Source organism: Nyctereutes procyonoides, unplaced genomic scaffold (genome assembly GCF_905146905.1).
Source record: "Nyctereutes procyonoides isolate TBG_1078 unplaced genomic scaffold, NYPRO_anot_genome, whole genome shotgun sequence".
Lineage (NCBI taxonomy): Eukaryota > Metazoa > Chordata > Mammalia > Carnivora > Canidae > Nyctereutes > Nyctereutes procyonoides.
In genome coordinates this window covers 49946517-49959008 of record NW_026575121.1, presented here as the reverse complement: position 1 = coordinate 49959008, position 12492 = coordinate 49946517, and the positions used below count along the sequence as shown (strand labels likewise).

The following is a 12492-nucleotide window of genomic DNA, read 5'->3' as shown; positions in this document are numbered from 1 at the left end:
CGGGCTCCCTGCATGGAGCCTGCTTGTCCTTTGCCTGTGCCTGTGCCTGTGCCTCTGTGTGTGTATGCGCGTGTGTGTATCTCATGAATAAATAAGTAAAATATTAAAAAAAAAAAAACCTCGTTGAGCCCTGGGAACAAAAGGAAAGGTGCAAGTGCGAGGAGTGGCCCCAGGACCCACCGTCCGGGGGACCCGGCCCTGAGGGGCGGGGCGGGAGTGGGAGGACCCTGGCTCCGCGCGCCCTGAGGGCGATCTGGGCGCGGAGGAGCAGGGGCGGAGCCGGGCGTGGACTCTGCGACCCCAGTAGCCCCACAGCCTTGACCGTGAACTCCAACCCAACTCCAACCCTCGGGCTGCCCTGGTTATGGTTTACAGAAGTTCTCATTCGCAACACCCTGTTCAAACTGCCAAGGCTGCCTTTACTTTCACAGGAGCCCAGAGGGACGACCTGAGGGTTTATGCCCCATCACTGGACCCAGTCTAGAAGGATCTAGATTCTTCCCTAAAACAAACCCCCCCCCCTCAGCAATCTGTTGGGAGCTTAGGGAGGGGGGTGAGGGAGGAGGGCAACGCGTCTCCAGCCCTGTTTTAAGCTGCCAGTTAAAAATAGAAACCGTTTATTGCGTTCTGCTAGGGGTAGCAGTTGGCCGAGGAGCTCCAAGTTTCTATGGAACCAAAGCGATATCAGACTATATAATCAATCCTCAAGTATTTATTGAATGCGTATTGTGCATCGCTTTCTGGTCTGTTTAAGTAAAAAGGCATCCAAGGGTTCAACCAAGTCTTGATGAGGTATTATTTTGAGGCCTTTATTGCTTAGCTTTTGGACACAGGCCTAGGGCGCCCTTTGGGTTATATCCGTTGCGTGATAGAGGGGAGGGTTGGACCCCAGTCCCAAATGAGTACTTGGTGGGCCCCTGTGTGTCCAGGTGTACTACTGGTGGACTCACCAGGGACCCACCAGAGCACACCCTCCCCCCCTTCCCCATCAGCCCTGCCTACTCAGCCGGCCACTGATCCCTTGGAAAACCCAGGCCTTCCTGGTCACACCTGGAATTCGAGCGAACAGAGCGATGTACAGGGAAACCCCGAAAGTCCAGTCCAGCCTGTAATCTGCCCTAATCTCACAGTTTTGTGCAGAAAATGCACCATTTGATACTGAAAACATCCGTCTGAAAAAGACAAAAGGGGCAGGGGGTAGGGAGGAGGAGGAAGAGAGAAGGTGCCCGCAAAAGGAAAGAGGCTGTGACAGCGGGGCGGGGTGTGCAGGGCCCGAGACCTGTTTCCTCTCCTCCGTCCCACGGGGCCTCGACCTTAGCAGCCTCCCCTTGCTCAGGCCCAGAGCAGAATCAACACGGGCCTCTGCTCCAGGAGTGACCTCCTCCCCGCCTGGGACTTGGGGGACTTCACTGAACCGGGAGGAGCTGATACCGATGCCAGTTATCATTGTGATCATTAATAATGCAGTGAGGATCATGATAATTAATAATAATAATGATGGGCCTCCCAAGGGGGCTCCAGCTGCCTCCGGATAAAGCGGCTCTTGCATGAGGGGAGTTATTTGGTGGTGGAAGGAGCGGCGCGCATCCGGAGCGAGCTTGGGCGCCCTGAAGTTCAAGTTGATGGCAGTGACCGGCACAAACAGTCCTTGGGCGAGGCAGCCGAGCCTCCCCGCAACTCTGGCTCCCTGAGGGAAGCGAAGATGGGCTTCGGTTTTGTAGCCCTGGAGTGCAGAAGAGGGCAGGTTAGAATCCAGGTCGGTGCCGGCAGTGGGCAGACACGCGCGCGACCCCCACCCCCGGGCCTGGCGCCGTCTGCGACGCAGAATCTTGCACCGCCAGCCCCCCTCGCGCTTTCCAACTTGAGCAATTCGGACGCCTTTGACCACTTTTGCCATCTCCGCCTCCCCCCGCCATCCTGTCCCCGGGCTTCGAGGGGCCGGAGCGAGAGGCGTGGAGTGGAGCACACCATCGGGTCGGTGCCTAGTGTGGACAAAGCGCCGGGGCGCCAGGCCCTGGGGACCGGGAGCCATTTTGCGGGAGAGCCGCTCCCACTCGCTCCTCGCGTCCTAGGGAGGACGAGGTACCCGCTCCCAGGCTGCCATCTCCCTTCTCACGCCAGGAGCTTCCCATTTTTATCTCCTGCTGAAAACTAGGACGAGCGCCCCTGGGCCGGCAGGGCCCTCCGGTAGCGCTCCGACGTTGCGCGCTGGAAAGCCAGCCGGCCAACTCGAGACGGAGAGAGAGCCACTGCCTCTGGTTGGGCAGTTCCTTCTGCTGCTGCCAAATGAGAAGAAAAGCCCCAAGCCTGGACTTGATACTAAAAGTTGCCTACCTCCCTCCATTCCCCCCTTCTCTTTAGATTTGGGAGGATGTCTCAAAGCCAATAATTTCCACCAAAAAATAAAAAATAAAAGCTTGACACATTTAGGATAGACTATCTCATTCTTGCCCAAGTGATGATAAATATTTCATCCAATTCCTTCACCCTTCCCCGGAGGGGGGTCCCCCCAGGTGGGGGGTGGGGGGTTGGGGTTGAAAAACTAAACACTTTCCTCATAGCTTATAATGTGTTCAATGAAATCTTCCAAGGATCAGTAACATATGCCAATTATTTTAATAATTCTCCTTAATATTATTAGGGGTTATAAATTTGACTTTAATAGGGGGCTGATTGCTTCAGGAGCTGGTGTTTGGGCAGTTGGGCCACTGGAGAGGGCTAGCCAGGTGTCTGTCACCCTCTGGGACACACACACACACACCAGGCTGGAGTCTTTCCCTCCCCTTTGGATAGGTGGTCTCTGGGAGGTCAGGGTTGCCCTTCTCTTCAAACAGCCCTCTGGCCTAGCCTGCCTGGCCCTGCAGCTCAGTGGACTGCGGAAAGAAGGAGACAGAAGCAGCTGTCTCTGAAGCAGCCACCCGCGCCCTGGGTCTCCCCCCGCAGAGTCCGGAGAGTCCACTGGGCCATCCTCGGGAGGTGTGGCTGCCGGTACTCTCTCAGAATATCTACTCAGTACTGGGTGGTGTGTGTGTGTGGGGGGGGGGTGACTCAGGGTCTGCCAGGGACTCTCGAGGATACTCAGGAAGAGATGGAGAGGTTTTTGAGGTCTCAGGGATTTCAAAATAATTTCCCCCGTTCCCACCCTTTGATTATTAAAATTATCTTTACCTTCTTCCTTAGAGCATCTTTGAAATTTGATCAATTGTTTTCAGGGGAGGGGAGTGAAGCTGCAAACCTTATACACAAACTGGTGGTTGGGGCTCTGCCTCACTTCCACCTGACCATTTGAGTCTTTATCTTATTCGGTTTTACTGAATTCTTAAAGAGATTCTCTTGTTTGGGGCCAATAGTTTGTTGCTTTCTGAAATTCAGATGTACTATCTCCTTCTTTTCCTGAACATCCTAGTTATGGGTGGTGCAGCAGTTGTGCAGATAAGCGGAATTTCTTGAGCTGGCTCTCTAAAATTTCAAGAAAAAAAAAAAAACTTGGTAGAAAAGGGCCCTTAAACTACAATCACTGGACCAAGTTCAAAAACAAAGTACTCAACTCAGTTTTAAATGTGCAATTAAAAATAACTGTACCTCAGCTTTTCAGAGGGAGGGAGAGGAAAGGGGGCAGGGAAGAGGGGGAAACAAAGAATAAGGAAATGTTTAGTGCTCTTAAATCCAGTCCAAATAGCTGAAAGAAAGGCATTCCCTCAGATAATGGAGCCATTAGAAACTCTGAAGGTTCCTGCCGCCATTCCTCACAGGGCCTTTCCAAAAATTTAATTCACTCTCAGCCACAAACAAAGGACGCAGAAAATAATTTTGAGACTTTCTGCCAAAGGGGCAGTTTGGCCTGGTTTCTATGCATACATACACCTTCCTCCCCAGGATGCAAGGTGGTACCTCCCATTCATTTAGGCAGCTGAGCCATACCCACATCAACCCTCAGCTGTCCCCTTCCCCTTGTCTTTAATAACTTTGCTAGAAAAAAAAATAGTATGTTCATGCAGTTTCAACACATTTTATTATATTTCTGTATGCATTACTCTCAAAACATCACGAGAAATGATCAAACCACTTAAAACCTTCAAATAAAAAATCTGAAACAGTTTATGCCCACAATTGTACATATTTATAGTTAAGAAACATTCTTTATAAATATTGTTTCCTCTGTAGCAAGTTAATACCATAATTTAATTACAAATGGATAAATATGGTAATGGGTATTTACAGAAGGAAGGGTGTTATGACGGAAAAGCTAACGGCACAACGTTTATTTTCCCCCACAATCTTTCATACAGGAACTAACGAATTGAACTTGCAAAAGCACTAAAACATCACATGTAAACCCAGCTAACAGAAAAAATACATTCACAAGCATTGGTGGTGGTGGTGGTGGTGGTGGTGGTGGTGGTGGTGTACGTGTGTGCTGTGGATCAACGTGTTGAAGAAACAGAAGGGAGACTTTGGCACGGCTCGGTTTTTTCCAGTCTATAGTTGCATGAAGTTTACAATCAAGTTGCCTCATGAAAAGGAACACAATATTCAATACCACAATACAAAATAAACCATTTTCTTCCACATTACTTAAAAAGAAACCGGGTAAACTAAAAAGAGAAAAGAAATAGCCCATCACTTGAGGAAGGGAAGGGAAGGGAAGAAAGGCAGGAAGGAACGCAGTCCGGAGAGTTACAAATGGACAAACTTCTATACACCAAGAAGCCATTAAAACCACCTTGGAGAAGGAAGGAGTTCACTATGTACAGTTTGTCAGAAGACTGGGAACTGGGTGAGAAGGAAAGAGGACACGGGGGTAGGGGGGAGAGGATGGGGGTTTGGTTCAATATTTTTTATGGGGTTTTTTATTTTTTATTTTTTTATTTATTTTGTTTTCAGCTTCTGAGACTCCGGAAGGGATATTTTTGCTTTTCATGCCTAGATTATTTTTTTTTTAAAAAAAAAACGTTTAAAAATCCTTCTGCTGGTAAAATCATTTTCATCATCATAAAAATCAGATTCATAATTTTAACAACACATCACAGGGTGCCCTTGGCGCTGGCCACCGGGAGGGAGGGCTGCGCCAGGGTAGGGGACTGGGGGAGGGAGAGAGGCCCCCCGCCTCTCACACGTACCATTCATTGAAGTTGGAGGAGAGGCCGCTGTGGCCCCCGGCCGTCCCGCTGCCCCCGCCGGAGCCGCCGCCGCCCCCGCCGCCCGCCCCGCCGCCGCCGCCCCCGCCGCCGGAGCCGCCGCCCGCGCCGCCGCCGCCCGATCCTCCTCCGCCCCGGTGCACCGCGGACACGGCCGCCGCCGCCGCCGCTGCCGCCGCCGCCGCCGCAGCCGGGGAGAGGTTAGAGCTGCTCTGGGGCTCGGCGCTGGGGGACACCAGCCCCGGGGGCGTGGACGACTCGTAGCCCGAGCTGGCGGCCGGCGAGGACTCGGAGCCCTGCGGGGAGGACTCATGGACCTGCAAGACAAAAGCCGGGAGGGGAGACCAAAGGGGACTGGGTGTGAGTGCAGCTGCTGTGGGGCCGGGCTCCCGGGGGGAGCACGCCCAGAAATGCCCTCCTCCCGGCACCGGGGAACCCTGGCCTGCCCAGGCTGGTAAGGGTTGTCCAGGCCGGACGGCACCGCGGGCCAGCCACCTCGCACTCCTCCCGGCCTCCCCGCTGGTACCTTCATGTGTTTCCGCAGTGAGCTGGGGTGCGTGTAGGACTTGTCGCACATCTTGCACAGATAGGGCTTGTCGGAGGTGTGGACGTGCATGTGCTTCTTCCTGTCGCTGCTGTTGGCGAAGCGCCGGTCACAGCCCTCGAACTCACACTGGAACGGCTTCTCCCCTGTGGATTGAAACACTGGCGCTGGCTGCCCACACCCAGGGCTTCCCAGAGCCCCCACCCACCCCGGAGGGAGCAAGGCCGCTGCAAGGCGAACCAGAAGGGCCTGGGTCCCTTAACAGGTCGGATCGCCTCTGCCACAGAACTAAGATGAAATTAACCGTCTTCCCACCTGACAGTCCTGCTCATTTATTTCATATTTTAATTTTCTTCCAGACTGACACCCATTTCCTCAGATCTGTTATGAATTTAGGGTAGAACCCGGCCCTGCCCACCTTTCTATAGGACTCCTTGGATTCGCAGCTTCTAACAAATTGGTCTCGCCATGGAGAAGCTGTTATTATGACAAAATATTTAGGGCATTATCAAAATCACACAGGCGGCTGGGCTGCTGTCGGTTTGTCTCTGGAGCCAGTAGGCAATTACATTTGGAGTTGCTATGTTGTTTGGGGACGGGGCTGTGGATCGTAACTGAGCCAGTATTTTTCATCCAAAATTCTGCAAATTAAATAAACCATTATTCTAGTCTCTCTTCTAGTCATTTTAAAAGAAGTCGAGGGTTGGGGGAAGGTAAATATTACGGATAAGAGAGGCATCTAGCGATGGCAGAGGCACAGGCTGGGCAGTGGGGGGTGGGGGGGGGCGTCAGCAAAGCCTTTCAAAATCTCCCTGTTTAATTTTCTGGCGGTCCCTGCATCCTGTTGCCAGAATTCCAAATGCTTGGAGTCATTTAGAGGTGTGAGAACTCAAACATCATTCCTCTTGGAAAGGGGACCATTTAACGTTAAATTCCATTAACACCTAAATTGTTTTTTAAAGACATCCGCTCAGACACAGGACTCGAAAGCATTTCATGCAAATAAATTTCTCAAATTTTAAACCTTGTTAAAAGCTTGTCTCGCACCTCGGCTCCCTCCCTTCCCGGAAGAGAACAATAGGCCGCTGGCTCATCCCCACTTCGGAGTAAATATTGACGGGGGAAGTTGCTAAAACATTTGGCTTTCTTTTAGGAAATCGTCTGGCACGATTTTGGCTGGGACCTGGTCAGAGATGAATAATCTATGAGTCGAGAGGCGCTTTCTGCAGCTCCCTCTTCTCACGCGATTACGCCCCGAGGCTCTGCTGCCCCAGGGTTTTTTCTCTGACCGGGTTGTTGGTCCAAGTTTGGAATTGAAAACCCTCTGGTGCCCATTAGAGAATTTCACAAACTACTGCGAACCCACCGTAAAGCCCTGCGACCTACCTCGAAATGGGCTTAAAAAAAAAAAAAAAAAAACTTTCTTTCTTTCTTTTTTTTAAAAAACAAGAAATGCTTCGGCTGGCTCACACCAGACTAATTTAATGGGAAGAGTCCCTGGAAGGACTTTTGGACCGCGAGTAAAAGAAGTGGGAAAACACACAAGCCACCCAAACACAGACACACAGCCGGAGCAGAAAAGCACATCCAGACAAGCTGGCAAAATCCTCTCTAGGCTCAATTCCCGGGCACCGAGTTGGAGAGCAGTTTTATTTTGTACGTTCTACTCAGATCGGAAATTATTAACCGGGGCTGAGCAAACGAAGCAATTGCATCACCCAAAGCGTACATTTGATGTTACACCGATCATTTTAAACGCAATTTCCGTACATGGAAAAACCCAGCCCGATAATATTCTTTCATTCTCCAACAAAAACAAGCCGCTGGCTGTCTCGCACACACAAAAACACCTCCTATCCCAGAGCAGGAGCTGGCGGTCTGCGCGTTTCTCCCAGCCAACCAACCACAGCCTCTCCTCTCTGCGCCCCATCCCTGTCCCAGCCCGCAGTTACCTGTGTGGGTCCTTTTGTGGATCTTGAGGTTCTCGGAGCGCGCGAAGACCTTGCCGCAGCCCGGGAACGGGCAGGGGAAGGGCTTCTCGCCCGTGTGCACGCGGATGTGGTTGACCAGTTTGTATTTGGCCTTGAAGGGCTTGCCCTCGCGCGGACACTCCTCCCAGAAGCAGACGTGGTTGCTCTGCTCCGGGCCGCCGACGTGCTCCACGGAAACGTGGGTCACCAGCTCGTGCATGGTGCTGAAAGTTTTGTTGCAGCTCTTCTTGGGGTTGCTCAGCTGCTCGGGGTCGATCCACTTGCAGATGAGCTCCTGCTTGATGCACTGCTGCCGCATGTAGCGGAAAAAGGCACCGGGGTGGTGGTGGTGGTGGTGGTGGTGGGCCGCGGCCGCTGCCATGTTCATACCCATGTTCATATTCATGGGACCATACTGGTTGTGGAGCTGCGCCGCCGAGTAGGGGTCGGTCCGCGGGCTGGCCACCTGGCGGTACTGCTCCGAGCGCCCGAACACCTCGCCGGGCAGCCCCAGGCGCATCTGCCCGTTGAGCACATTCTGCGAGCCGTGCGGCCCGTGCTGCTCCGGGAGGCCGGGGAAGAGGAGGTGGCCCTGCGCGTCCGAGTGCGCGTGGTGCAGGCCGCTCGCTCCTGGCCCAAACAGCCCGTGCTGCCCGCCGCCCGGCGCCGAGTCCCCGAAGCCGCGGCTGCGGAACAGGAAGTCCCGGGTGGAGTTGAAAGGCGGCCCAGAGTAGGAGCCGACGTGCGCCGCATGGGGCCCAAGAGCGGCGGCTGCGGCGGCAGCCGCGGCAGAGCCGGGGTAGGCGCCGGGGCCCTGCGACGTGAACGCCGAGCTCTGGCCGGGGGACAGCTCGTGCGCGCCTGGGTTGAGCTTGAAGGCGCCCATGTGCGCGGCCGCCGAGTCCACGAAGCCGTTCTGCGCCGCGGCCAGGCTCAGTTCGCGGTCCTGCATCTCGGCAGCCGCCGCCGCCGCCGCCGCGGCCGAGTGGTGATGGTGGCGCGCGAAGCTGCCCACCCCGATGGCCGGGAACTGCGGCCCCGCGTCCAAGAGCATGGCCAGCGCGCCCGCCCGCCCCGCCGGCCCCGGCGAGCCCCGCGCCTCCTCGCTCCCACTCCCGCCCCGCGCGCGGCGCGTCCGGCGGCCGCCCGGCTCCGAGCGCAGGCGGCGGAGTTGGTGGCGGCTTCAGCCCGCGGAGCCGCGCTCCTGCGCCCGCCGCCTCCGCCGCCGCCGCCGCCGCCGCCGCCTGGATCTGCCTCGGGCGGCCGGGCGCGGAGCGAAGGCGCGGAGAGGAAGAGGAGGAGGAGGCGGCGGCAGAGGAGGCGCGGGAGGAGGAGGAGGAGGCGGTGGAGGTGGAGGAGGAGAAGAGTCCAAAGCCAGGCGGAGAACCAAAGTGTATTAAAGGAGCTGCGGCGGGGGCGGGCGGGCAGGGCAGGGGAGGGCGGGCGGGCGGGCGGGAGGAGGGAGCGGGAGGGAGGTGTGGGGAGCAGAGTGGAGAGGGGGGCCGAAGGGGGGCGAGCGCAGCGCCGCGGCCCCCACCCCAGCGCGCACCCGCGCGCGCACGCACACACTCACTCGCTCGCAAGCCCCGCGGACCCGGGGCCCGGCAGCGCCGAGCGGCGCCCGCGGAATGAAATCACAGCAGCGGCGGGGCCACGGTGCCCGGGCGCGGTGGCCGTGCACCGGCCGGGCAGGCGGGCGAGGAGGGGACGCAGGCGAGCTCGGCGCTGGGCGCCCTGGCCCAGCGCGCCCGCGGCTCCACCTGACGGCGGCGGGGGCACTGGGGCGGCGGGCGGAGGCCGGGCGCCCTCTCCCAGGCGCGCCGGGTCGGCCGCTCCCTCCCCCGCGGCCCTACTCGCGCCGCCCCGCGCGCGGCGGGTATTGTTCCGCGCCGCGGCCGCGGTGTCTAGCCCTCCGCGTCCTCCGCGCTTGGCATTGGCTGTGCTTCGCGTAGTAAACTTGCAGCAGCCACGAATTCCCCCAGATGAAGGAAGCTGCCGCGCCGCTCCCTCTTTCTTTAAGTTGTGCGGGAGGAGGAGGCGGGGGAGGAGGAGAGATGGGGGATGTGGGAGGGGAGAAGGCTTGCAGAGGGAGGGGAGGAGGGGAGGCTAGGCTGAAAAACAATAACAACAATAAAAAAGTAATCTCCAGCTCTCTCGCGGCCCTCGCTGCCGCTCGCCGGTCGGCCCCAGGCGCCGGACCCCGAGCGGGCAGCCGCGCTCTCGAGGACCGACCGGAGTCCGAGACCCGGGCGAGTGCGAGGAGGCCAAAGCAGGTCCCTGCCCACTTCGGGGCTGCGCTGGGCTCCGCTGTCCACCTCCGCCTCCGTTTATTTCGGCGGGCGCTGCAGCAGGCGCCGCAGCCTTTTATGTATTTATTTATTTTTTATTTTTCGCCTCCTCCTTTTCCTTTCCTCTCCCCCGCTTGCCCCCGCTCCTCCCGCCCCGGCCTCCCTCCCCCCGCCCCCTCCCCCGCTCCCCGCCCTCCCCTCCCCTCCCGCTCTCCCTCCCGCTCCGGGCCGGGACTCCCGGTCACACCGCCCCTTTAACGGCGGCTCCCGCCCCGCCCGCCCTTCCGTCGCCGCCATTGGCCGCCGAGGCCCCGTCAATCCGGCGCCCCCGCCCCGCGGCTGGGCTGCCCCTCCTCCCCGGCTCTCCCGGAGCTCCCCGCGGCCCCCGCAGCCGCGGCTCCCGCGGACCGTCGCGGCCAGCCCGGCTTGCCGGCGGCTCCTCGCCCGCGCGCCCGGCGCCGCGCCTCCCTTCCGCGGCCGCTGGGGCTCTCCCCGGAGCCGGGAGGGCCGCGTGTGCTGTCCGCGCCGCGGGGTCACCGTGCCCTTGGCTGGGTCCAGAGGAGACTGCACCCCGCACTCGAGCCCTTCTGCAGAGGCCCCCGGCTCCCCGGGTACCCGAGCCAGCCCCGGCGGGCGCCGAAAGGGCAGCCGCGGTCACGCGCGCTCTCGGCTAGCGACCGGGTGCGCCGGGCGGGAGGTGGCAGGAGCCGGGATCCGACAGGCCCCGGGCCCAGTCGGGAGCACGCGGCGGGGCGCGGCCCGGGGACAGGTGCCTGGGATCGAGTGGCACGCCGTGCCTGCTCCCTCCCCCTCTAAACTTACTCTGTGGCATCGAAAGCACGGGGGCCGGGTGGTGGGCCTAGGTGAAGCCAGACTTGCCCCTGCCTCCCGCTCTCCGGACCCTCACCCAGACACCGCCCCCCGCCCTGGCGGTGGCCCCGCTCGCAGCTCCGCGCGCTTCGCTCCCCCCGCGGCTCGCGTCCCGCTCCGGTTACAGCAGTAAACACTGGGCAGCGGCCCCCGTGACGGAGGGGGTGGGCTGGAAGTCCCTTAAAGACAGTGTTCCCTGGAGGTGGATGCCCAGATGCCCCGGCCGCTGCTGCGGTGGGGTGGGAAGTATGGGGACGCCGGAGGCGCGCGGCGAAGCAAGGCTCAGGCTGGAGCTTGGCTGAGGGTCAGGCTCAGGGCCCCCAGAGAAGAAACCTCCAGGCTGTAGGGCTTAAACCTTCTGGAAGATATTTATCACTTCTTCTGCGGGAGCTGGGAACGCCCGACCCCACCTTCGGGCGGTGGCGGGAACCGGCGGGACCCAGGGCCCTTCCAGGCCTGCCCAGAGGCCCTGGGGCTACAACCGCCCCCCCGGGCTCCTGGTCGGCCGTTGGGGACTTTTCCCGTCCCGCCGCGGAACGCTTGCGCTCTCAGAGGTAACCGGAGAGGGTTCGCCGGGCCGGGAGGCTGCAGAGGTGTGAATGAAAGGCCTCAAGCCAGCGCCTTTCTTCGCCCAGCTCGCTAGAGAACTGCTTTTATTTACAAATCTCTGAGAGTTGAAATAAAATTCAAAGAATAGAAAAGAATCGACAGGCATTTACAATTTTCATGGTGAAATGGAATCAACAAAAACGCGGGAAGACAACTCTGGCTCGCTATTGCCGGGAAAACCTGGTCTCTCTACCGCCGGCACCGCCCGCAGCCAGCCACTCCCGGCTTCAGCGGGTCTCTGAAGGTCGGAGCTGGCCGAAGCCCCTTGCTTAAAGATGTCCTGTCCCCTCCCGCTGTCCCCACCCAATTGCGGTTGGAGGGGGGCAAGAAGGAGGGAGGCTGGGTCATCTTGTCTGAAAGCCCGAGATTTTTGTCTGAAAGCCCGAGGAGATCCTCGCCTTACCTGAAAGGAGGAAATGTTCCTCATTTCCACACACCTCTCTGTTGGAGGGAGGGGAAGCAGATGCTAAGCTGCCCCTAAGCAGAGAGGGCATTGAGAGAAAGAGAGAGAGATCTCCAAGGAGAAAGGCTGCCTCTGGACATTGAATCAATAAAAAGATTGCCCACAGCACAGCCTTTACACTTGCTTACTTTCTTCATCAATTTCTATGGGGGTGGGAGTGGGTGGGAAAAGCCTACTCCAAAAATATTTACTAAATAAAGTATTTTCTTAGAGATTGGTCATGAAAATAGCAGACCTGCACATCTAAAAACCTCACTTCCCCCCTTTTATCAAGGCACCAGACTTCAAGTTTTCCTCCTTTCACACTTTGTCGCCTCCTCCCCGTCCTCCGCCTCAGCCTTCTCTTTGCCCCATTCTCTCCTTTTCGCTCTGATTCCCCTTTTGCAGCGACCGCGCGCTTCGGCTGGCGTGGCTGGGCGCTCGCTCAGGCTGGATTCAGGGGGCCGCGCGCGGCCGGGTAGTGGGCAGGCTCCTTAATTCCCGCCGGAGAGCCCGCAGGCTGGGCCCTCCTGGCTATTCTTCCCCAGCTCTAGTTCTCCTCTCTCTGCAGGACACAGAAGAGCTGAGCCAAGTTCAAAGTCATGTCGCAGTCCCCCTCTTAGAAGTGCTT

At 58.1% G+C, this 12492-nt stretch overlaps 1 protein-coding gene across 1 annotated transcript; it reads right to left on the bottom strand.

Annotated features, from left to right (window-relative positions):
* Nucleotides 1-5110: 5110 nt before the first annotated feature.
* On the bottom strand, nucleotides 5111-8706 carry ZIC2 (Zic family member 2). Its single transcript, XM_055336045.1, has 3 exons — nucleotides 7635-8706; nucleotides 5665-5828; nucleotides 5111-5455 (listed from the first exon to the last, which is right to left on the bottom strand). The coding sequence occupies exons 1-3, from the start codon at nucleotides 8704-8706 to the stop codon at nucleotides 5111-5113; spliced, it is 1581 nt and encodes a 526-aa protein (XP_055192020.1).
* Between the last annotated feature and the right edge of the window lie 3786 nt (nucleotides 8707-12492).

Coding starts and splice junctions, on each gene's coding strand:
- ZIC2 (XM_055336045.1), bottom strand. CDS start 8,706: ATGCTCTTGGACGCGGGGCCGCAGTTCCCGGCCATCGGGGTGGGCAGC. Junction 5,829..7,634: donor CCACAAAAGGACCCACACAG/GTAACTGCGGGC, acceptor TTCAATCCACAG/GGGAGAAGCCGTTCCAGTGT. Junction 5,456..5,664: donor CACTGCGGAAACACATGAAG/GTACCAGCGGGG, acceptor TTTGTCTTGCAG/GTCCATGAGTCCTCCCCGCA.